Source organism: Phyllopteryx taeniolatus, chromosome 7, assembly GCF_024500385.1.
Source record: "Phyllopteryx taeniolatus isolate TA_2022b chromosome 7, UOR_Ptae_1.2, whole genome shotgun sequence".
NCBI lineage: Eukaryota > Metazoa > Chordata > Actinopteri > Syngnathiformes > Syngnathidae > Phyllopteryx > Phyllopteryx taeniolatus.
In genome coordinates this window covers 21,417,727-21,444,063 of record NC_084508.1, presented here as the reverse complement: position 1 = coordinate 21,444,063, position 26,337 = coordinate 21,417,727, and the positions used below count along the sequence as shown (strand labels likewise).

Below are 26,337 nucleotides of genomic sequence, written 5' to 3'. Positions count from 1 at the left end.
CTGCAGTGCCAGGGTCTCATGATGCAGCTAATTTGACCTCTAAGCATTTCTTTGCTACAGACAGAATTTGTTATACATCAGTGGCCTTGGCTCCTAGGAAATCATGGTGGGCATCTTAAGTTGGAATGCTTTCACGCTTTTTTCACAATTCGTACCAGCATAGCAAACTGATTACAAATGTGGGCCGTTGATGTTGTACTAGCAACATAATTCCACCATATTAGGGTAGAGCTATTCAGTTGCGTTATTAAATCATAAGCAAAGAAACGCTGAAGCACTGTTCTGTGTTTGCTGAGCCGCATACTTTAGTTAAGTTCTAAATATAAATGTTAAGTCAATGAAAACGAGCAGTTTTACAACTTGAGAAATGGCTCTCAGGGGTTACGTAATATGTGTCTGCTAAATGTTTTCATTACATAATCATTGGATAGCATACTGTATGTAGGTGAATGAGACTTACGTCACACTGCATGTGTGTGTGTAACCCATATCAGCTGCTTCATCCATGAGCTCAAATATAGATGTTTACCACAGCATGGGACACAGATGTTTGATGTTTTCTGACATAAAGCTGTCATCGCAGTTGCAGTCTGATCTGCTGGCAACACTGCAGTGCTTCATAACTGCATTAATGAGAGACCACCCGTATGGATCAATACAATAATATGGATTTATACAGCCTGTAGCTGTATAAAATTAGATTTAGGGTAAATTTACGGGAGAATGACCTAGTAACAAATATTTTTCAGTGTTTATATGGGAATGGGCGGCATGGTGGTCGACTGGTCGCCCAGAGATAGCTGGGATGGGCTTCAGTGCGTCCGAGATAAGGGGTACAGAAAATGGATGGATGGTATGTTAAGCAACTGAATAATCCTGTTTGTAATCATGAGGCGCCTCATTTACTGTGACAGAAGCTGCCATGTTAGTCGGAAGACCTTGTAAACTGAATTACACACATCTGCTCTTGGAAATTGTTCCTTTTCTTGCAAGAAATTAAATACAAATCTCTTGGTATTTTCCACTTTTTATTACAGTAATATATAAAAATGATACAACACAGTGCACTACTTTTTTTTAGAGTATCATCCTAAATTCTATTCAGAACACCTACCTAGAGACCCTGGATTTACTTGGACCATACTACAATATCGCCTCGTTTCCCATTTAAAATTAAATAATCAAAAGGTTGCTGTTTTAATTTACATACACTATATAGGTTCCCCACAAATGATTACTGTAAAGGGAAAATTTATTGCTAAGATCAGTTTCCATATCGCAGAGCAGTGATATCACCACTGACCCACTATCATATGCCACACTGTAGACATATCAGACTCCCAGTGCATCAGAACCGACTTCATCTGTCAGCTAACAATCAATATGAAGGCAGGGGCAGCGAGAGTTATTCTTTGACATTTAAAAAGCAGCCTCAGACAAAACTAATTTGGAAGTTTTCGTAACCCAACTTCTTGCCCTGGATTTGATCAGTCAAACAGAGGGAAACCCAGAAGTGAACAATGCCACCATTGTGTTTTTACAGTATTTTGAATAGCATCAGTGGGAAATCGCTCCTTGTCTTTCTTCCGATAAATGCTGATAATGTGACATCCTTTGAACTTAACAAAATTGAGGCCATCAAGCTCACATGCCAAGTGTCTTTTATGTTTTTTTTTTTTTTTAATCTAAAGCAGGGTACACACATATGAACAATCGGGCCAAATTTGAGCATTTCCCCTCCCTTGAAATCAAAGTAGCAAAGACCCAATTCTCAGATGTCTCTGAAATATTATGAGTGATTATCATGTGGTGTGCGGCATGTTATAAGTGATTTTTCATTCCCAATCTGCTCACAAAACAATCTAGCTGACAGTTGTAAATGTAAATCTGTTCAATATGCAGAGTCGTCAAACCCTATCATCACCTCTCAGGGACCTTCTGGATATTTTGTCAGGAACATTTGTGTGTCTGCCAAAACAAACACACACCACCACAAAAACTCAAAACAACACTAATATTTTTTTCTTTATATATATATTTTAAATATATTTTCTATCTTTGATAGTTTTGAATGACAGAATATTGCCATTTATAAAAAAAATTATTTCAGTGTTGATTTATTCAATACGAGGCACGGTGGACGACTGGTTAGAGTGTCTCACTCACGGTTCTGAGGAGCGGGGTTCAATCCCCGGGCCCGCCTGTGTGGAATTTGCGTGTTCTCCCCATGCCTGCGTGTGTTTTCTCCGGGCACTCCGGTTTCCTCCCACATCCCAAAAACATGCATGGTAGGTTGATTGACAACTCTAAATTGCCCGTAGGTGTGAGTGTGAATGGTTGTTTGTTTGTATGTGCCCTGTGATTGGCTGGCAACCAGTTCAGGGTGTACCCCGCCTCCTGCCCGATGATAGCTGGGATAGGCTCCAGCACGCCCGCGACCCTAGTGAGGAGAAGCGGCTCAGAAAATGGATGGATGGATAAATGGGAATGTTAATGAGGTAATTTTTAAAACTCACACTTTGAGGCTCGTTTTCAGAAGCATATTTATTCTCTTGTCTGTTAAACAAGCAACAAAAACAACAGTTTACATGTTATAATAAAAAATGGTCCAGCATAAATCACAGAATGCCGTGCACTGTTGTAACTATTTCCATCCATCCATTTTCTTATGCTTTTCTGAGGTCGGGTCGCAGGGGCAGCAGCTTTAGCAGGGAAGCCCAGACTTCCCTCTCCCCAGCCACTTCCTCCAGCTCTTCCGAGGGGATCCCGAGGCGTTCCCAGGCCAGACGAGAGACGTAGTCTCTCCAGCGTGTCCTGGGTCGTCCCTGGGGTCTCCTCCCGGTGGGACGTGGCTGAAACACCTCACCGGGGAAGTGCCCAGGAGGCATCCTAAACAGATGCCCGAACCACCTTACAGGCAGGCATGAGCCTGTCATCTTCCTTCCCGTCAGCATAGCGTTCCCATTTTTAGATAATTTTGGCACATTGTGACCACATTTCAACCCTGATCTTAAAATAATTAACCCACTGTAGCCATGTCTTTCAAAGCGAAGCGGAATACTGACAATTTGCGGTAGGGACACTTAACACAGCCTAGATCTCAATGAATGAGATATTCCAGTTGAAAATATATATTCATTACATAGTGGAATGTGTTGAGAACAAAATAACACAAGAATGATTATTGGGGAAAAAAAATCCTCATCCCATGGAGGTCTGGATTCAAAAACATCAACCAACTTCAATGGAGATCCCTCAAGACGAGTCAAAATGAGCCTCTGTAGTGTGTGGCTTCAAAGTAGCTGTATGCACCCCCTACAACGACTCAACATACTCCTGCTGAGATGATGACGGCCTGAAGTGTCTCCTCCCAGACCTGGATAAGGGCATCAGTCAATTCCTGAACAGTCTGTGGTGCGACGTGGCATTGGTGGATGGAACGATAAATGATGTCCATCATGTCTCAGATGTGCTCACTTGGATTAAGGTCTGGGGAACGGGTAGAATATCGGTAACATCAGTGCCGTCATTATGCAGGAACTGCTGACACACTCCAGCCACATGAGGCCTAGCATTGTTATGCATCCGAATTGTGTTCTTATTTGTTGCCAAGTATGTAAAAAACACACAAGGAATTTGTCTCCGGTAGTTGGAGCTGCTCTAGTACGACAACAGACAGTCAATGGACAGAGAATACTTTTGAGACATAAAAACATAACATGGTAACTGAGCAATAAAAGGTTACCAGTAATGTGGTAATGCCGGTACAGTTTTTATTTTTATTATTTTTATGACTAATAGAACAATAGTCTGGGGCAGTAACCATTGTGCAAATGGCGCAGTGACTTCAAGAAATGTATGCAGTTTAAAATGATTAGTAGTGCTATAATCTGGGTAGTCAATTGCGCAAATGGTGCAGATACTTCTCAAGCATATGAGGGGCCAGTATTGGTCAACAACAGATATGGAAGTAGTGCAGGGTGGCGAGACTACAATAGTGAGTTCACGACTAATGTATAATTGGCCCGACAGAGATGTGACTACAATCTCAAGAGAAAATTGGCAGCATGTTACAATGGAATTGTAAGTTAACTGTTTAAGAAGTTAATGGCAAGAGGAAAGAAGAATGTCTGCTTGTTTTAGTTTGCATTGGTCGGTGGTGCCTATCTGAGGGAAGGAGCTGGAAGAGGTGGTGACCAGGAGGGTCCAAGAGGATTTTGCATGCTCTGGCCTTACTTCTGGCAGCGCGCAACTCCTCAAGGGTGGGTAGGGTGGAACTGAAATTTTTTTCAGCAGTTTTGATTGTCCATTACAGTTGGAGTTTGTCGTTTGTTGTAGCAGCACCAAACCAGACTGTGATGGATGAACACAGGACTGATTCGATGACTGCTGTGTAGAAATGCCTCAACAGCTCCTGTGGAAGGCCGTGCTTCCGCAGAAGGAAGTACATCCTCTGCTGGGCCTTTTTGAAGATGGAGTTGATGCTGAGCTCCCACTTCAGGGTCTAAGAGACTGTAATTCCCAGGAACTTCAAGGTCTTGACGGTTGACACAGATTAGTTGGACACCGTGAGGGGCAGCTGTGGCGAAGGATACCTACTGAAGTCCACGATCATCTCTACAGTCTTGAGCGTGCTCAGCTCCAGGTTTTTGATGAGGCTGATGACTGTGGTGTCGTCTGCAAACTTCAGGAGTTTGACAGCCGGGTGCATTGAGGTGCAGTCGTTCGTGTAGAGAGAGAAGAGCAGCGGAGAGAAGACACAACCTTGGGGCGCCCCGGTGCTGGTGGTGCGTGTAGATGAGGTGGTGTCCCCCAGCCTCACCTGCTGTGTCCTGCCTGTCAGGAAGCTATAAATCCACTGGGAGATGGCATGCAACAACTAACCAATAGGACAAAATGAAAGAGGACAGAAAAGCGCAGGACAGGACAGGATGTGGTAAATGACCAATGATGCTTTTATAGGGTCTAAACACCTGTAAGAACCTGTGAGTTGATATCTTAATGTACAGTAACCTGTGTAATTGTTAGTTGTCCCAACATAAGCAATTCAAGCCTGTAGTGCGGCTATGGAACTTATTAGTAAATTAACACCATATCACATGCATCTTAGTCATCTGGTGTATGGAGTTGCTGAGCTGACACATTGAGGAAGGGTTGGACCAAGCCAGCGAGCCAAATCCCGCGGGGGATCCAGCCAGGAGGACGCCACCCACTCCCAAGGACCCAGCGTGGTCCCCCAGCACAACCGAAGCGCGCGGGGCACGGATACCAGACCACTGCCCCCCGCCCCGCCGCCCCACCCTCTACCCCCAAAAAATGTGCCGAGTATGTGAATTATCTCCGTTCTCTGGCAACTGCCAGTCGGACTCCACGGTGTTGGGCTGGAAGCACATGCCCCACTTGTGGCTGTCATGCCCTCATACCACCCTCATGGAGCCGGTTTCTGACCGTTTGAGCAGAAACATGCACAGTAGTGGCCTGGTGGATATCATTTTGTAGGTCTCTAGCATTGTTCCTCTGTGCACGAAGGAGCAGATAGTGGTCCTGGTCTGTCTCCTGGTATCTCCTCCATGCTCTCAATACTGTGCTGGGAGACAACAAACCTTGCCACACTGCGCATTGGCGAGTTGAACTACCTGAGCAACTTTGTTGGGTTGGAGACACTGCCTCATAATACTTCTAGTGGTGAGAGCACTGGCAGAATGCAAAAGTAACAACAGAAAATCAGGACAGGGAAAATGGTCTGTGGTCACCACCTGCAGAACCATTCTTTAATAGAGTTGTCTTCCTAATTGTCTCTCATTTCCACCTGTTGTCTGTTCCATTTGCACAACAGACAGTAACATTTATTCACAATCAGTGTTTCTTCCTGACTTGACTGACTGTTCTCCCAGGAGTGTGATTGACTTGGAGATACATTGTGTTGTTAAAGGGTGCTTTTATTAAAATTTTAATTTTGGCAGTATTGCAGTGTCTCATTGTCACCCAACATTCTCTTGGCATACATTCTGACTAGTTTTGTGTTTGTATTTAAAAACAAAGCGATTTAAAATGTATCCCTCACCACTATAAATAATGCATGACCCCCCTCCCCCAACCTTTTTACTCATCTATAAAACATGGGCAGTTGATGTGGTACTTTCATTGTAGTACCCTGTTTTTAATGGTGTCATTGTTTGTATTGACAAATGCAGTTTTGGACAGGCTTGTAACATCAGTCATACTGATGCTGATGCAGAAGCACTTTTAGCACAACTGCCTGTATGGAGTCGCTCCATTTCAAAAGCTGGTGGAAGAGCTTTTAAGATTCTGTGAGTTCTGCTTTATCAAGTGAACATTCTATTATGCGTTTAGCAATTGACTGCACTTTGTTGCTTAGTGTTCACCAATGAGCTGTCCCAGACACCGCCAACCTTTTAATGAGTGACGTCATCATGACAGAACTGTCAGCTGAGCTGTAACAACAGGCTTAGTTTTTGGCCGGCTGTCATTTTTTCACTGACTGCTCACAGGGCGGAGGGATATAGTTCTGCTTTTACTGCTGGGCCTATCACTGAGTGTGATGAGGCTTTGACAACATTTTCCATCTTTGTAATGTGTTTGCTCTTTCCTTGTCTTATTGTCATTCATGTTTAATTGTAGGATGCGCCGCCATTCATAAATGTCGGTCCTATGTGATTTATCCCTTTCTCTAGGTTGATAGAATGGGGAAAAAATTAATTCATAACAGGAAGCAAGAAATCCCAAAACTATTACAGCACTTCAAGGTTGAATACTTTTTACCAGAAATATTGTTTACAACTCTCCTTTCACCAGATCATGATTTACATAGTAATAAAAAAATAATTATGATTAAAACAACAGCAATAAAATGTAAAATTAAAAAAATACAAATAAAAAAATCAGGTACAATAAAAGAGAGAGGGATTTCCTCCCAATATCTATCTCTAACTATCCAGCTATTTGCTGAAAAACACACACATTAAAGATTTTTTGTGCTTTTTCTAAAATGCCCTAAGACACCACAGGATGGCACCAAAGCCCTGTCTAAATACGAATTGGTCTCAAAGAAGTGTTTTTAAGTAGTTAATCTTAACACAAAGCAACACTAGCTGGGTTGTTAGTGGAACTAAGGAGAGTCTTCGCTGTATTTGCATGTACACGCACAAGTCAGATAAATGTTTCCGAAATCAAATCTGTGAGCCGTTTTTTTTCCAAGGGTAAAGTTGTAAGAGGAGTTTGATAACAGAAATAAAAAACAATTATGTAGGTCCTCTTAGTTTTGCTGAAGAAGAGTGGGTGAGGAATAGCCAATGATAAGCCAAATTCAACCTGTAAAAGATGATTAAAATTTGCTATTCAGCATTCATGTGTATGAGTGCTATGGTATGAGGTGTGCTGCACTGTGTATTGATGTACTGATTCCTTTCCTCCTGCAGAATGTGCCCATCTGTTGCTGGCCCACAATGCACCAGTGAAGGTGAAGAATGCTCAGGGATGGAGCCCCCTTGCAGAGGCTATTAGTTATGGAGACAGACAGATGAGTATGTATCAGACTGTCTGACATTGTGCTGTCAGATAAGGACATTTTCCACATTCAAATTGAGTTTTCCTAATTGAAAACGGTTGAGATCAACAGATGCAAATCCCAAAAACTACTCCTACACATTTTGCTGATGCCTGCCCATGAGGCCATAACGCCCCACCTGCTTTGAGCATGACATTCCTCAAGGCCCTTCAGCCTTTGGTGTGTGGATTAAAAGAAATTCGTTGGTTGTTTTTCTCTCTCCTCATGGATGATTATGCCGACGCCGACCCCCCCCCCCCCCCCCCCCCCATTTCATCCTCTAACCCCTCTTAACCCTCAGTCTGTATCTTGAATAGTGTCTTTATTTGTAGTAAACATACAGTGGCTGAAATAAATATTTAACACGTCACCATTTTTCTCACTAAATATACTTACAAAGGTGCTATTGATATGAAAATTTCACCAGATGTTGGGAACAACCCAAGTAATCCATGCATACAAAGAAATTAGAACAAATAAGATCAGAAATTAAATTTTGTGTAAACCTGTGAAATGACACAGGGAAAAAGTATTGAACACATGAAGAAAGGGAGGTGCAAAAAGGCATGCAAAGCCAACACCTAGAATCTATAGCACGGTAAGCCTAGTGGATAGCATGTCTGCCTCTCAATTGTAAGGTTTTGGGTTGGAATCTCGGCTCTGGCATTCTTCTCAATTTTTTTTCCTGGAACTTGTGTGTCCAGCTTCTTCCCACATTAAAACGAACATGCATATTAGATTATTAAAGACTATAAAATTTTCCACGTGTGTAATGGAAATGTGAATGGTTGTTTGTCTTTTTGTGCTTTAGGCTGTAATTGGTTGGCGACCAGTCAAGGGTGTAACCCACCATTCACACAAACTCAGCTGGGATAGGCGCTACCTCACATGACCCTGATGAGGATAAGTGCTATAGATAATGGCTGCATAGCTAATTCATCATACATTTTCCCCATAATCTAACAAGGAAATTTAGTCATAAGCCCTTCCTAAATAAAATTGTCATATTGGTTGTTTATACACACGACCAAAGAACAGCAACCTGAAAACATAACACTAAAAAAGTTGTCAAAAGTATCCTTAAATTAACTGAAGCAAGGATGTAATCTGCTACTATCAGGCATTGTTGTTTGGCCTTGCTGCGTGCTGTTGTCACACCTTTTTACTTTCTTTAGTTCTAAAAGGGCGGCACGGTGGCCGACTGGTTAGAGCGTCAGCCTCACAGTTCTGAGGACCCCGGTTCAATCCCCGGCCCCGCCTGTGTGGAGTTTGCATGTTCTCCCCGTGCCTGCGTGGGTTTTCTCCGGGCACTCCGGTTTCCTCCCACATCCCAAAAACATGCCTCAATTGGAGACTCTAAATTGCCCGTAGGCATGACTGTGAGTGCGAATGGTCGTTTGTTTGTATGTGCCCTGCGATTGGCTGGCAACCAGTTCAGGGTGTACCCCGCCTCCTGCCCGATGACAGCTGGGATAGGCTCCAGCACGCCCGCGACCCTAGTGAGGAGAAGTGGCTCAGAAAATGGATGGATAGTTCTAAAAGGATGGCGTGTCTTTCGTGACAGGTCCCTGACACCTTTTATCTCATAAAATAGGATCTGTTGGCACGCCATGTCACAATTGCACTCCTCCATGCACCTGCCACCACGGCGTCAAATAGAAAAGGCGCTAAGGGAAAATTACTTTTCCCTCTGTAAAATTGAAGTTACAGCTGTATTCAGACATCATTCTGCTTGGCAAGCTGGAACGCGCAGGACAAAAACATGTTTGTCTGGACCTGCCTGCCAAGCTTTGTAAACATCACGTTACTCTGAACAGCTAATAACAGGCTGCATTCAAGCTGTAATCGTAAGCTATTATTAGCATAAGACGTTTTATGAAAGCGCTGTCTGAAGTTAATTTTAACCAATATTTGTGACCTACATTTTCACCAATCTTACCCATGTGTCATCTGACTTTTTCTTGTTTGGATTTCGACTGCAACTGAAGGAAAGTATGTTTCATAAATAAATGTTTTCATGGATTTTAGTTGTGGAAGTTTGTCAATTTCTGCCCTGAGCTGCCTTCTCTCCATACTGCTCTGCTGTCAGCTTGAGCTCTTAAAAGGTAGACACAGACATGTTGATGTTTACTCGTTGGAGGAGATGCTTCTACTCATAGGTGACAAACACTAATTAGTGGTGGTAGTTAGCACTTGGAGTCGGCCTCGGGCTGGCTGCTGAACTTCAGTTGTTCTCTCTTGTATGTCAGGGGAATTCAGGCGAGGCGCAGCAGCTTAACAAAAATAAAAAAAATGGTTTCAAATCTAGTCTACGATAGTTTCATGGATTGATTTTTAGTTCCTTACAGCGAAAGACAAGAACGAGTGGGGTCAGCAGAAAAGTCCACCGAATCGGCTCCAGACTGTTGGAGAATAGAAGAGGGCTCCGGCTATTTTACATTCCCAAAGCGGAGGCCTACTTTCCCACACTTTGAAAACCCCGGTTTGCAGCATACATATGTAGTAAACAGCCACATTTGGAAGATTTGTGCTATTTGGGATACTGTAAGCTTTGAAAACACAAGTTTTGGCTTTTCGTGGAAGTATATTCCAGACAAACTGCCTTTCTGCCATTTTCTGTTTACGTGTTTTTTTACACTAACTGTCCCTTTTAATCAGACAATTCATTTAAGGGAGATGTATAACGAATTGACGGGCTATTTTGGAGCTGTAATTCTAGGTTCACATCACTGTCTATTCTTGCCCTGGGATGGCTGAATTGACTGTTAATATTTAAAACATTGAGGTTTGTCTGTCGGTTGCATCCAGCCTTCTAGTTGAGTTGAGTACAGCTGTTACCTGTGTCAATATTGACTGTTCTCAGGTTCTGGGAGAACTGCCAAAGATCCAATGAGGCCTTAACTAGTGATGGGAAAACTCACGTAGAGTGGTCTAATTCCCTTTTATTAGCCAATGTAGGTGAAATATCCGCTAATTAATACCAGGAAAGTGTCCTAATCAGTATCCCAGTGAATTAGTGTCAAGAGAGGGAGTTTGGCTGACTTTTGATGTGGACTGCGGACTAGTGTCCAGTGGTATATGGCGGCTGGGTAGTCCGTGAGCAGATGCCTTTAACCTTGTCCTTCTGATTGGTAGTGAGACAATCATGGATGGGGAGCCCCAACTGGGCATGTCCACACTCATTAGGCATGTGGGCCATAAAGGCACTCTTATTTCCGTTGCTGCGTGTTTGTGTATATGAGTTACATGCCAGCTTGCTTGTACTGAAGGCTGTACTCACTTTGTGTTACCTGGTGGGACAACATGTTTGTGTAAATTATTGTTACTCAGTCAAAACGTTTTTCTTAACCCACAAAGATTGGTTTATATGCACCTCCAGCAATTTGGAGCCATGCTGCTTCGCTTCCTGGTGAATGTAATGAATTATAGTATCTACTTTGTTCTAACTGGAGGATTCCCACTTTTCGTGCCCTCTGAGACGGAGGCAAATGTTTGGATTTTTTTGTTTTGTTTTTGTTATCATTTAGGTGGCTGATTTATTCATTAATTGAATTGGTCTTGTTTTCTCTGTGTTTTTCAGTAACTGCACTGCTGAGGAAGCTGAAGCAACAGTCCAGGGAGAGTGTGGAGGACAAGAGGCCAAAGTTGTTAAACGCACTGAAAGAGGTATGTAATACTTACTTTTTCACTTGTTCTTGTCCTCTTTTGCTGTCCTTCACTGACTTAATATTACATGGAGCAAATGATTACAAGCACCACTATGCTGCTTTTGTGCTATGCAATCTATAATCAACTGCTGCGCTTTAACAGAATTATCCGTCCGTAATTGTCATTATTACCATCAATCATTACAGACCCTTTCCAAAAAATTTGAATATCATGGAAAGGTTTATTTCAATAATTCCATTCAAAAAGTTAAACTTTCATAGATTATAGATTCCACAATTTAAACAATTTCAAGTATTTATTTGTTTTATTTTTACATAATTTGGGCTTCCAGTTCATAAAAACCACAAAATCCGGACTTAGAAAAATTAGAATACTGTGAAGGAATCAGCCCAAATTCTGCAGGCCACAAATGTTTTAAACTGAGTATCACACACTAACCATATACTAAACTCAAAGCGCCTTCACAGGTTTCCCCAGGTGTCATTAAATTGCTTCAGTTTGGTTCAGTTGTCTCAGTTGAGCAAGACTACAGACTTGACAACTGGCCAGAAGACCATCATTGGATGGGTAAGCCACAAAGGTTCTTAGCTAAGGAGGCTGGCTGTTCACAGACTGCAGTGTCCACGTTTAAATGGAACGTCTAGTGGAAGGACAAAATGTGGCAGGAGAAGATACACCAGCAAAAGAGATGACCGTGGGCTTCAGCGGATTATCAAACAGAGAAGATTCAAGAATCGAGCAGTGATCCCGAAAAGTGGAATGAGGCGGGAGTCACAGCTTCAAAAACAACCACATTCACCACATTTCCGTTTCCAGGTCAGATGTGTAATAGTGCACCCCCTGGAGGGACACGGCGTGCTTTAACTGAGGCTAGTACTCAACCTTGAATTTCCTCAGGTTGACATGCCAACGTCAGATTCTGGGGAACGTTGCTTCACCTTGAGCACAACCTATCTTTGGTTTTACAGTTTATATCTTTTAAAATTAATGATAAAAGTGAACCAACTATTCCAGGTTTGAGCCTTATTTCTCATCAGAATCCCATGGACCAGATAGTGCTCCTTGAGTTCAGGATCAGTCCATTTTGACCCTTCATGGCCACCATATTTCTGGCCCAAATATATATTTTTTAATTTGAAATCGTGTGCCTCCCACAATTTGCATCTGCGGAAACAACACCCTGCCCGGCCACCACATGATGCACATGACATTTTGTGCTAAATGGTGGCATCCCAAGTAGAAGGCTGAGATCAAATTTACTCTCCATTCTTCTTCTTCAGTATTCTACCAGCAAATCACAATGCATTTCACCTTTTTCAACGGATTTTCTTTGACCTAAAATGTTCTTCTTTGCAGCTTGGAGACTTTTACTTGGAGCTTCACTGGGACTTCCAAAGTTGGGGTGAGTAAAGATCACCTGCATCCCAGTTAGGCTGGGATTTGTTTCTTTTATCAGTCTTACAGGACCTAAATTTTCGTCACAGCACAAAATAAACGAGCGACGTATGACCAAAAGACTGTCGACATAATAAAATACATGGTTAGAGGAGATGGACTGTTTTCTTTTTTTTCAGTGTTTTTAATGCCAGCTTGAGTATTCCATCCCTTTATCCTGACACTGAAGGTCAATTTGCAGGACAGAGTAAATGTAAATCAATGAATGGCTGGCATTGGATCTATTTAAAAGGGGTAACATCAAAATATCTGTTTAGTGTGTCTGAGGATGTGACATGATCAAAAATAATAACCACTTTCAGTTAATTTTACTGCAGATGACAATGTTTTAAAATATTTAACCTTTCAGCTACACATTATTGCTGGTATGTTTGCTACTGGAGCATTAAAGAGGACAGCTGTCTTCATTATTGCGTTTGCCTTCTAAATGCAATGTGTTGTTTTACATGTCATTTATCTTCCAATGTTGCAGTGCCTCTGCTCTCCAGAATTCTACCTTCTGATGCATGTAAGATCTACAAACAGGGACTCAACATTAGGCAAGTCTTGTCAGCACATGTAATGCATTTTAATAGAAGTGATATAAATATAATTATTTTTATCGTCAATGCAAAGTGTATGATGGACAACATTTAGCTTTTGATCTGGAAATTATTTGAAAAAGAGTTTATATTGAGCCACAGTGCATCTTTCAACAAGTTCACATAAAGTATGTACAGGTACAGTATGTATGTTTGAATGTGTGTTGTTGAGGTGTGGCATGCTTTAATGTACTGTATAATGCGAAACTGCTTCTGGCTGTTTCATATGCTAGTGAAGACACTAGAGATAAGAGCATACAGCGGCTGAAATAAGTATTTCACATGTCACCATTTTTCTCACTAACTATACTTCCAAAGGTGCTGTTGACCTGAAAATTTCACCAGATGTTGGGAATAACCCAAGTAATCCATACATTCAAAGAAAGTAGAACAAATAAGATCAGAAATTAAGTTGTGTGTAAAAGTGTGAAATTACACAGGGAAAAAGTATTGAACACATGAAGGGAGGTGCAAAAAGGCATGGAAAGCCAAGACAACATCTAAAATCAATAATCAAACAGCAATCCAGCCCCTTGTCAGTGCAAATGAGTATCAGCTGGGTCAGTGCTAATTGATGGCCTACAAAAAGGTCTTCTTGCCAAGGTGTAACTCAAGACACATCTCATGATGGGTAAGAGCAGAGAGCTTGTCTCAAGACCATCACAAACTAATTGTTGCAAAACATAACGATGGCATTGGTTACAGGCGCATATCTAAGCTTCTGAACATTCCAATGACCACAGTTGGGGCCAGAATACGTAAGTTGAAAACCAATCATACCACCATAAATTTGCCTCGTTCAGGTGCTCCTCGCAAGAGTTCTGACAGAGGAGTGCAAAGAATAATCAGAAGAGTTATCCAAGAGCCAAAGACCACCTGTGGAGAGCTTAAAAAAGACCTGGAATTAGCAGGTACTGTTGTTACAAGGAAAACAGTGCGTAATATACTCCCTCACCATGGGCTGTATGCACGCTCACCACACAAGACCCCATATCTGAAAGAAAAAAAAGCATGTCAAAGCTCGTTTAAAGTTTGCTGAACAACATTTGGACAAGCCAGTTAAATACTGGAAGAATATAGTCTGGTCAGATGAGAGAAAAATTTAGCTGCTTGGATGCCATAATGCACACCACGTTTGGAGGAGCAATGGCACTGCACATCACCCTCAAAACACCATACCAACAGTGAAGTTCGGTGGTGGGAACATGATGGTGTGGGGCTGCTTTTCAGCAAATTGTTCTGGTAAACTTCACATTATTGAAGGAAGGATGAATGGGGAAATGTACTGTGACATTCTTGACTAAAATCTGCTGCCATCCACAAGGATGATGAAAATGAAACAAGGGTGGACATTTCAGCAGGATAATGATCCAAAACATACTGCCAGGGAAACTCTTTTAATTGGTTTCAAAGAAAAAAACTGAAGCTGCTAGAATGGCCCTGCCAATCACCTGACTTGAATCCAATCGAAAATAGATGGAAAGAACAGAAACTCAAGGTCCATAAAAGAAGCCCACGGAACCTTCAAGATTTGAGGACCGCTTGTGTGGAGGAATGGGCCAAACTCACACCAAAGCAATGCATGCGGCTAGTTTCTCCATACAGGAGGCGTCTTGAAGCTGTCATTGCAAAAAAGGGCTTTTGTACAAAGTATTAAACAAATACCATTTGGCCTGTTTAATACTTCCCTGTGTCATCTCACATTATTACACATAACTTTATTTCTGAGCTTATTTGTTATACTTTTTTGTATATTTGGATTACTTGGGTTCTTCCCAACATCTGGTGAAATTTGCATGTAAACAGCACCTTGGGAAATATATTTAATGGGAAAAATGGGGACTTATTTCAGCCACTGTAAATTTGAAGCAAAGTTTGTTTGTATCGTTTTGCTGTGTAAGACATGCAAGAACTACTGAAAATAATTTTCTTGACTGTCTTTTTGTGTACCCACTCCACTTCCTTTGCGTCTGTACATGTCTATAGACTGGACACCACCTTGATAGACTTCACGGATATGAAGTGTCAGCGCGGTGACCTTAGTTTCATTTTCAACGGTAACGCCATCCCTTCGGAGTCCTTCGTGGTGCTGGACAATGAGCAAAAAGTCTACCAGCGGATACACCATGAGGTTTGTGTGGCACTGAAGTCAAACTAAATCACTCAGTGTTCATTAGAACCATTAGAATTTCAGACAATATGATCATTAAAGAAACACTAAGGAGCATCGTACTTTTTTCAAATGAGCTCCCCATACTTTTCTTCCGGTATACTGGCTTCCTCCCACATTCCAATGACATGCATGTTAGGTTCATTAAACATCTAGATCTTCTGTAGGTGTGAATGGTTGTTGATCTCTATGCGCCCTGCGATTGACTGACGACCAGTCCAGGGTGTACGGCGCTTCTTGTTCAAAGTTAGGTGGGACACAGTACAGTGGTTCACAACTATAGGTTGCAGACTCATGTTGGGTGGGTTGCGGACAGCTAATAAAAAAATTACATGTATTCATATTCAGATTTTTCTAGGTACAGTACAGAGGCGTACTATTTTCCCACAGGCAAAAGAGTTGTAAAGTGACAAGAAATGTTACTTCCTTACAGCGCTTTAACTCTAAACAAATACAGTGGAGATCAGCCTCTGGCTGGCAAACGTCATGGCTAGCAATATGCTTTTGGCGGAACAGCAAATTCATTTTAATCTGCATTTAAAAAAATAATATGTTATGCAAGTGTTTTCTGAAGCTATTTTCAAACAAAACAAATCTATATTGTTCTTAACTTCTATAAAAGTGGGTCACAACTTTGCAACAATAGGAAAATGTGGGTCCCAGGTTGACAACAGTTGATGCAGCCCTGACAACCATTACTCAAGCAGAATAAAATGGACGGATTGATTGATTTATATATATTTTTTTAAGTGCTTGAACATTACAAGTGCTTCAAAGTCCTATGTTATATACTGGTGACACATTTCTAAATATAAAATGTGTTGTTGTATTTTCTTTAATTACTGTCCCTCCTTTTACAAAATAGATTTTTTTTTTGTACCACAATATGAAAAAGTGATCATTTTAAACGTATATACAGGTCCATAAGGTCCAGGTCCATAAATATTGGGAAGTCGACACAATTATCATCTTTTTTTGCTCTAAACACCACCACAATGGATGTGAAATGAAACAAACAAAATGTGCTTTAACAGCAGACTTTCAGTTTTAATTTGAAGGTATTTACATCCAAATCTGGTGAACAGTGTAGGAATTACAACCGTTCGTATATGTGCCTCCAACTTTTAAGGGACCAAAAGTAATGGGACAAATTAACAATAAAAAATCAAACTTGAACTCTTTAATACTTGATCGCAAATCCTTTGTAGTCAATCACAGCCTAAAGTCTGGAATGCATAGACATCACCAGACGCTAGATTTCATCCCTTGTCATGCCCTGTCAGGCCTCGACTCCAACTGTCTTCAGTCCCTGTTGTTCTTTTCCTTCAGTTTTGTCTTCAGCAAGTGAAATACATGCTCAATCAGATTCAGGTTAGGTGATTGGATTGGCAATTGCTTAACATTCCACTTCTTTGCCTTAAAAAAAGCTGCTTGGTTGATTTTGCAGTATGCTTTGGGTCATTGTCCATCTGTACTGTGAAGTGCTGTCCAATGAGTTCTGAAGCATTTGGCTGAATATCAACAGAAACACTTCAGAATTCATCCTGAATCTTTTAGCAGCAGTCACATCATCAATAAATACAACGGAAGCAGTTCTATCGGCAGCCATGTAATGCCTATCTTGCCATGTAATAGCTGAGCAGCCAATTGTCCCATTACTTTTGGTCCCTTAAAAAGTGGGAGGCACTTATACTAATTGATGTCATTCATACACTACACTGTATATTGCTCAGAATTCTTCAAACACTGTCAGATCATTTTATGGTCATGAAAGACACCCAGTTTCCGTTATTACAAGACAGTATACCATCGACATGCATTTTTAAGCCTTTATTTCAAGGTCAACCTGTGACACATTGCTTTAAGGTCAAACATACTGTACATCCAGCAGTGTTCCCATTCTTCATATGCTCACATAAACTTACATACAATCCCCTCCAAAGGTATTGGAACAGCAAGGTCAATTCCTTTGTTTTTGTTGTACACTGAAGACATTTGGTTTTCAGATCAAAACATGAATATGAGACAAAAGTTCAAAATTCCAGCTTTTATGTAATGGTTTTTACATATACATGTGTTAAACAATTCATGACAGAGCACCTTTTGTTTGAAGCCACCCACTTTTCAAGTTCCTGTTGACACACTCACTGGGTCCTTCATTAGGTACACATGCAAAATTGAATGGGCTTCATTACGAGAAACAGAATCCCTCAGTCTATATATTGTACATGCTTGTGTTGACACTCGTGATTCACATCCACAGGAGTCAGAGATGGAGACAGAAGAGGAAGTGGACATTCTGATGAGCAGTGACGTGTACTCGGCCACGCTCTCCACAAAGTCAATAACCTTCTCCAGAGCACAGAGCGGCTGGCTCTTCAGAGAAGACAAAACGGTTGGTAGTAGCTGTCAACATCATTGCTGGAAATGCGGGCATTAAAAGTGGGATGTTCCAAATTGTAACAAAGGGAAACTCATTGAGTTTTTTTGGGGGGGATGCAAATATTGCTTCTATTTCCAGGAGCGTGTTGGAAACTTCCTAGCTGACTTTTACTCAGTGAACGGCTTGGTGCTGGAGTCCAGGAAGAGGAGGGAGCATCTGAGCGAGGAGGACATTTTGAGGAACAAAGCCATCATGGAGAGTCTGAGCAAAGGAGGGAACCTCATTGATCAAAACTTCGAGGTAAGTCATGTCTTACAGATCAGCATGACGCTTGGCAGGAAACCACAACCTATAACATCATGTAGAATCTATTTTACATTTTTCTATAGCTGGGATAGGGTCCAGCACGCCTGCGACCTTAGTGAGGAGAAGCGGTACAGAAAATGGATGGATTTTTTTTTTTTACTTGTAGTTGATGTAAAGACAGTGTCATTATTATTGGTTGTGAATTGAAACAAAAAAATAGTGCCCTTGTACTTTTTTTTTTTTTAAATAATGACGATGATCAACAGAATTGCTTGAGTTTCATGGCCACATCGAACGTCTGTGCAGTCGCTTGTTGCTAGGCAGAGGGCTCAATAATTTGAACTGCCTCATAAACCAATGATAGTGTGTGTACGTGTATGTGTATGTGTATGTACCCAGAGAGTCAGCAGGAAGAAAACTACTCAGGAAACAACGCCAATATCAACACTAATTTGCACGTTTTAGCATAGTTGCAACTACATGTCCTGTTTGTTTTTGTGGAAGTCATAGAAGTAAGCATCATTACCAAGAGTGATGCTTTTGTACACAGAGAAAAGGCGTGTCCTTCAAGCTTAGTGCAAACATGCAGTTTACCTCATCACTGTGGCCCAACCGGTCCAGCCTTGAAGTCCAGTGTCTGGGCAGGCCATGAGTTTCAAGGAAAACAGCCTCCATGGTGTTCCCTCTGTAAAAAGATAGCCAAGTCAATGTTATTTCCTTTCCTCTGGTGCTTGGCCTTTACTCTCTACACTAACATCTAGTGGTGAAAGACCGTGTAACTTGATGAAAACAAACTCATCCACCATCGGTCTGTTCAAACTGGAATTTTGGTTCTTTTGTGTGCTAGCGAGAGCAATGAAGCCCTAGTAGCACATTCTACGGGAGGGGATATAGTCTTTACTTCCAGCAGGTCAGCGTGATCCCAGGCTGTGTGTAGTATCATTTAAAAGAGACATATTTTGCGTTGTTTTTTTTCATAATTTAATACAGTTCCCAGGTGTTCACTTGTCTGTGACATCCATCCATCATTTACCGCTTATCCTCACGAGGGTCGCGGGCATGCTGGAGCCTATCCCAGCTATCTTCGGGCAATGTCTGTGACATACTTTTATCAAATTAGTAATAGTGGACTATACACATATTTCTTGTCTCGCTGGAATTAGCCCCTGTCTCATGCAAGTGAACAAATGTCTAACCCACCCCATACAGTATAGTGTTGGGCCAAAGGCGAGTCCGACTTTCGTTTCCATGACAACTGGAGTCGGAGCTTTGAGCCTCAGCCTTGCTACGAGTGGTTTTACTTGCGGGAGCAGAGCCCAGAGTGTGAAAGAAAAGCGATGGCCCATAGAAATTATCAAAGGCATTTTACTTGTAGCGGCAGAACTTTAGACACTACTCAGTATGTATGTGGCGCACCAACACATCACCAAAAACAAATACTACCCACCGCCACAGTGTCAACAACTACAGCGAGCAGTCAAGTATGTGCCGCTGATCAGTAGCTAATGCTAATTGATACATCCAACAAAACTCAATACAGGGTGTCAATACCATTTAACTTGATGAAAACAAACTCATCCACCATTGGCTACACTCGTCGTCGGAGACCACTCCGGAAATCGGCGCGTTTGAGAATGAATAAAAATCCACCAAAATGGAAAAGGAAAATCACCTGTTATCCCAGTGGAGAAAAAAGGTACACTTTTTGAGTGTCGTGGCTCCGTATGCAATGAAAAAGTGCACTGCACTGAATAGGTGAACAATGTATTGTTTACAATGGGAGAAATCAAATGGAGTCAAATACAAGAATACTGCACACTAAGAGCTCAAATAAAACGCTTGGAAACTCGAAATACACAGTATTAAGTACGAGTAAAGTATGTATAAGTATAGAAATAGAAATATTTAATATGGTCATGGAAAAAATATTAGACCCCTTGTCTCTTCAGTTTCGAGTTTCTCCTCGTATGTAAGAAATAAAAATCCAAACTTACCCAACCCGCACTAAACGAAAAATGCAACGCCGCAGATGCCATCTACTTCTGTGTTTGATCATTTTATTGCGTGTAGTACTGGATTGTGTAGTCAACTGGTCTACTCGTATTTAGGAGACAAAAATCCAAACTTATCCAAATATTAGCCATCGGCACTCAACCAACAATGCAAACCAAAATGCGCCGTCTGCTTCTGCTTTCCATCGTGTGTACTGGAGTGTGCAACTGTTCTCCTGAATTAAAAAAAGGACTATTTATATTTATATTTCACTTTTATATTTCACACACACACACACGTATATGCAAATTAAAAGTAATTTAAAATATTTATTATACCTGGTTAATGTGATTTTTGCTCCTGAACCTCGCCGCACACCGTCTTCACATCAGGGCTGTAAGACGTCACCTTCATCTTCAAACATCAGCGTAAGATGACGTCTGTGAGGTGTGAACGGTGCTTGTTTTTAATAAAGTTCATGTTGGAGAACACTTGCTCACAGATGTACGTGGATCCGAAGATTGCCAGGACCTCAAATGCATACCTTGTCATATTTATGTAGGTGTCGGGGATGGCATGTAGGTGTCGGGGATGGCATGTTTCAAACAAGTTTGTCCTGTTTGGGAAGGTTTGCAATGTCGCTCCATTTGTCATTCTGAGTAAGAACGGCCTTCTGACGGGACACATTTTCAAGATCGGCTGTCAAGCTCTTGAACTTCGGCACCCAGCTGTCCTTGTCGGCGATGTCGACCAGTTCCATCTCCAGTACAGGTTGACTTACACCTGCAAATGCAGCCATGTTCAAGAGGGTTGGATCGATGCTCAGGGGAGTGACAGGGAAAGATAAGGTGTTTTTTTCCCCTCTCTGAACTCACAGAATCATTTCCCAAATGATGTTTGCGTTGCAGTTTGCAGACTGCAAATACTGTGAATTTATCACATTGCCAGCTTGGAACTCTCTCAAAGAGGGGAAGTGACACAGTGTACCTCGCTGTAAATCCTTGGCCAACACTCAACTTGCGCTTGAATCCCAAAACCTCTTCCAGCATATGCAGAGCTGTGCCTCCTTCCCCCTGAAGAGACGTGTTCAACGTGTTCAGGTGCGCTGTCATATCAACCATGAAGTGGAGTTTTTCCAGCCATTCTGGCTGTTCCAGCTCAGGAAAGGTGAGCCTTTTGCTGCCAAGGAACATTTTCACCTCTTCCAGACACGCTGCAAAGCATTTCAGCACTTCCCCTCTGGACACCCACCGGACTTTGTTATGCAGCAGGAGCTCAGAATACGCGCTGTCCACCTCATCCAGTAATGAGCGGAACTGATGGTGATTTAAACCTTTTGCCATTATTTTGTTGACAATCTGAATGACAACATCCATTACTTCTGTGCATTCAGGAGGAAATGTTTGCACACACAATGCTTCTTGATGCAAGATGCAATGGAATGTGAGCAGCTTTCTAACCAGTGACTTTTGCAGTAAAGTCACAAAGCCCTTCTGCGCTCCTGTCATACACTGTGCCCCATCAGTAGCCACTGACCCCAGGTGGGTGGTCTTTATTTCTTGTGTTTTTAAACAATCCAAGACAGCCTCACAGATGTCCTCCCCCTGTGTTTGGCCTTTTAGCGGTATTAATTCAATCATTTCTTCCTGTGGCCCGGCAGTGCTCACGTATCGGCAGAAGAGCACTATTTGTTCAATGTCATTTTTGTCTTTGGATGCATCACAGGCGTTTGCGTGCGCCAAATCTGCATTGATATCTTCAATATGCTGTCTGGTGATGTTTTCTGCCATCTTCACAGTTCTGTCTTGGACAGTTTTCGCAGAGAGAGCTATGTCTCTTATTTTCTGCATTAATTTCATTTTTGTTTTTGAAGTCCGAGAATAGATGTTCTGAAATCTTAATGAATGTTTCTTTGAGGTATTCGCCATCTGTAACTGTCTTCCCATTTCCCGAGCAGCCACAAAACTAGCACTGTTCTGGAAATGTCTTGCAACATTTGACTTTTTGTTGTTTGCCAATTTTTCACCGCATATTAAGCAGACTGGTAAACCAGTTTCATCAGCGGTGAAAGCAAAAGAATCTGCCCAGAAATGTTTCTTTTCTTGGATTTATTCATCATTTACCTTCCAGGCAAGGGTCAAAAAGCTCAATAAATTGCGATGGTGGTGTGCTGGATTAATCTGAGCTGCTAGACGTGAGGTATGCCAGGTATGCAAGATATTTGAGTGTCGCACATCGGCGGATGGGACGCATATTTTGGGCGATAAAAATATTTAAAACGTTTTATTTTAATGTTACTCGTTTACCATAATTTTCAAATTTATAATTATATTTAAAAATGAACAAACTAACACTAAATTAATGTTAATAAAATATTATTTCATGATTTATTTTCCAAAGTCACAGGGAGCCACAACAGAAGAATGAAAAAGCCACACGTGGCTACGGAGCCACGGGTTGCCGACCCCTGCCTTAACCCAATAGAGCATGTATTTAACCTCCTGAAGAGGAGACCGAAGGGAGAAACCCCCAGAAACACCCAAGAACTGAAAGAGGCTGCAGTAAAGGCCTGGAAAAGCATTTTAAATGAAGAATGCAACAGTCTGGTGAAGTCAATGGGTCACAGGGTTGATGCAATGATTACAAGTAAAGCTTATGCCACCAAATATTAAATGTTATTTAAGCTAATTTAATAAATTGTCTATTCCAATACTTTTGCTCACTTGAAAAGTGGGTGGCTTCAAACAAAAGCTGCTCTATCCTAAGTTGTTTAACACATCAAGATGTAAATACCATGAAATAAAAGCTAGAATTCTGAACTTTTGTTTCATATTCATCTTTTGATCTGAAACCCAAATGTCTTCAGTATACAACAAAAACAAAGGAATTGACATTGGTGTTCCACTACTTTTGGAGGTGACTGTATAAATAATACCATAAATACCTGGCCGCTATTTCGCAGATTTTGTCTATTGCGGGGATGGTCTGCAAAGTAACCCCTGCACTAAACGAGGGATTACTGTATTTGTATACAAGCACATAAAACGTGACGTAGTCTAATACAGTGTAAAGCTAAATTCATGTGTACACACTACATGAGGTGATATCACAACAACATGGAGTGAGGCCATGCAGCAGTTGTGTGACAACTAATGTGATTTTTGTTCTCTCTTTCTCCGTCTGCACACTCATCAGCCTGTGAGGAGACCATCGCTAACTCCCCCTTCACCCAACACCATATCTTGGGAAGAGTACATCACTGCTGACAATGGAAAGTAGGTGCAGACAGAGGCAATCAGTTTGAGGCTTATTAAGAAAAAAAATATGAAAAGAGGAATTTGATTAGTCATACAGTCCCTTTATTGGGTTCTCCTGCATATTAAGAAGAGATCCAAGTCATAACTGAAGGTTCACCAACCACATACAGCACTGTTTGTAGACTTAAAACCAGCACGGGTACAGGACTCTCTTATGTCTGATGTACTCTTTTGCTTCCAGTTTGCATTTCAACTGTCATTAACTAACACCCCAAAACATGTAGTCTACATAATTCAAACATCTGTCGATTTACTCCATTGAAAATTTTTCTGTGGAAGCATGGCGAGTCGAGAGGTTATGGGTTTTAATTTCGCTCACATTCCAAAAGCATCCATGTTAACTGAAGACTCTAAATTGCCCATAGTTGTGATTGTGATTGTACCCTGAATGTACCAGTTTAGGGTGTATCCTGCCTCTTGCCCCAATCAGCCGGAATAGGCTCCAGCTCACACTTTTATACACGGTATTAAAAATGGATGGATAGATTCATTTCCTGATCGTATCATGTTTCAGTGGCCAGGCAAAATTGGTGAGAGACAACAATGGAAATTTCTGCCGGAGGTGGGAGTTGAAACTCCTTCTGACAGGGGATTCTGCCAGACATTCCCAGCAGACCCTCACAATACGTTTGGGCCTGCCAGATCGGACCGGCATCTTCCCCCACCATCGGAGCCAACTCACCACCAGGTGGTGATCATTTGACAGCTCCACCCCTCTCTTGTCCAAGACATGCGGCCGCAAGTCCGATGACACGACCACAAAGTCAATCATCGAACTACGACCAAGGGTGTCCTGGTGCCAACTGCACGTGTGGAAACACTTATGCTTGAACATGGTGTTTGTTATGGACAATCTGTGGTGAGCACAGAAGTCCAATAACAGGACACCACTCGGGTTCTGATCTGGGGGGCCGTTCCTCCCAATCACGGCTCTCCAGGTCTCACTGTCATTGCCCACGTGAGCATTGAAGTCCCCCAGCAGAACGATGGAGTCCCCAGCGGGAGCGCTCTCCAGCACCCCCTCCAAGGAGTCCGAAAAGGGTGGGTACTCTGAACTGCTGTTTGGTGCATAGGCATAAACAACAGTCAGGACCCGTCCCCCCACCCGAGGGCGGAGTGAGGCTACCCTCTCGGCCACCGGGGTGAACACCAATCTAAAGGCGCCGAGCCGGGAAGCAAAAAGTATACCCACACCTGCTCGGCGCCTGCAACTGTGGGATCAGCTCGCCAAGGTCCCTGCTTTCGGTCACCGCCCAGCTCACAATGCACCCGACCCCTATGGCCACTCCCACAGGTGGTGGGCCCATGGGAAGGGGGACCCACGTTACCCTTTATAGCTGTGCCCGGCCACCAGGCGCTCGCCTTCGAGCCCCACCTCCAGGCCTGGCTCCAGAGGGGGGCCCCGGTGACCCGCGTCCGGGCAAGGGAAAACGCAATCCAATATTTTTTCTCCTCATAGGGGTATTTAGAGCCGTGCTTTGTCTGGTCCTTCACCTAGGATGTGTTTGTCATGGGTGACCCTGCCAGGGGCATAAAGCCCCAGACAACTTAGCTCATAGGATCATTGGCGCCCAGCGGTGAGGGATGCCGTCAAGCTGAAGAAGGCGTCCTATCGGGCCTTTTTGACCTGTGGGACTCCTGAGGCAGCTGATGAGTACCAGCTGGCCAAGCGGAATGGAGCTTTGGTGGTTGCTAAGGCAAAAACTCGGATGTGAGAGGGGTTCGGTGAGGCCATGGAGAACGATTTCCGAACGGCTTCGAGGAAATTCTGGTCCACCATCCGGCGTCTCAGGAGGGGGAAGGAGTGCACCACCAGCACTGTGTATAGTGGGGATGGGGCACTGCTGACCTCGACTCGGGATGTTGTGAGTCGGTTTTTGCAGATGATGTGGTTCTTTTGGCTTCATCAAGCCGTGGTCTCCAACTCTCACTGGAGCGGTTCGCAGCTGAGTGTGAAGCGGCTGGGATGAGAATCAGCACCTCGAAATCTGAGACCATAGTCCTCAGTCGGAAAAGGGTGGAGTGACCTCTCCGGGTCGGGGATGAGATCCTGCTCCAAGTGGAGGAGTTCAAATATGTTGGGGTCTTGTTCACGAGTGGAATGGAAGAATGGAACGGGAGATCGACAGGCGGATCGGTGCAGCGTCTGCAGTGATGTGGATTTTGTATCGGTCCGTTGTGGTGAAGGAGCTAAGCCGAAAAGCGAAGCTCTCGATTTACCAGTCAATCTACGTTCCCACCCTCACCTATGGTCACGAGCTGTGGGTTGTGACCGAGAGAACAAGGTCCCGGACACAAGCAGCTGAAATGAGTTTCCTCAGCAGGGTGTCCGGGCTCTCCCTTAGAGATAGGGTGAGAAGCTCGGTCATCCGGGAGGGGCTCAGAGTATAGCCGCTGCTCCTCCGCATTGAGAAGAGCCAGATGAGGTGGCTGAGGCATCTCATTTGGATGCCTCCCGGATGCCTCCCTGGTGAGGTGTTCCGGACACGTCCCACCGGGAGGAGACCCCGGGGACGACCCAGGACACGCTGGAGAGACTTCGTCTCTCGGCTGGCCTGGGAACGCCTCGGGGTCCCCTCAGAAGAGCTGGAGGAAGTGGCTGGGGAGAGGGAAGTCTGGGCTTCCCTGCTGAGGCTGCTGCCCCTGCGACCCGGCCTCGGATAAGCGGAGGAAAATGGATGGATGGATGGACAACAATGGAAATTGGCAATTTCCTTTCATTGGCAAATTGGGGCAGAGGTCTCTGGTCTCTGACACGGCAGAAAAAGAACAAGGAGATATGGCAGGAAGACTCACCAAGAACATTACAAATACCGGTACATAGAGATGCTAATTTATAGTGTCCGACTCGAAGGACCAATTTAATGTTGGATATATCTTACCCAACATTATAAAAA

The 26,337-nt window shown here is 42.8% G+C and overlaps 1 protein-coding gene across 3 annotated transcripts in view; it reads left to right on the top strand.

Annotated features, from left to right (window-relative positions):
• The window catches only part of LOC133480991 (ankyrin repeat domain-containing protein 13C-like), a 41,964-nt gene that overhangs the window by 11,431 nt on the left and 4,196 nt on the right, over window positions 1-26,337 (top strand). For all 3 annotated transcript variants that reach the window (XM_061779815.1, XM_061779816.1, XM_061779814.1), the window contains 8 exons: window positions 7,440-7,544; window positions 11,148-11,233; window positions 12,593-12,638; window positions 13,164-13,230; window positions 15,259-15,403; window positions 17,706-17,837; window positions 17,964-18,125; window positions 23,319-23,398. In XM_061779815.1, coding sequence (XP_061635799.1) covers window positions 7,440-7,544; window positions 11,148-11,233; window positions 12,593-12,638; window positions 13,164-13,230; window positions 15,259-15,403; window positions 17,706-17,837; window positions 17,964-18,125; window positions 23,319-23,398 — 823 coding nt within the window. The remainder of the gene's footprint in view (window positions 1-7,439; window positions 7,545-11,147; window positions 11,234-12,592; window positions 12,639-13,163; window positions 13,231-15,258; window positions 15,404-17,705; window positions 17,838-17,963; window positions 18,126-23,318; window positions 23,399-26,337) is intronic.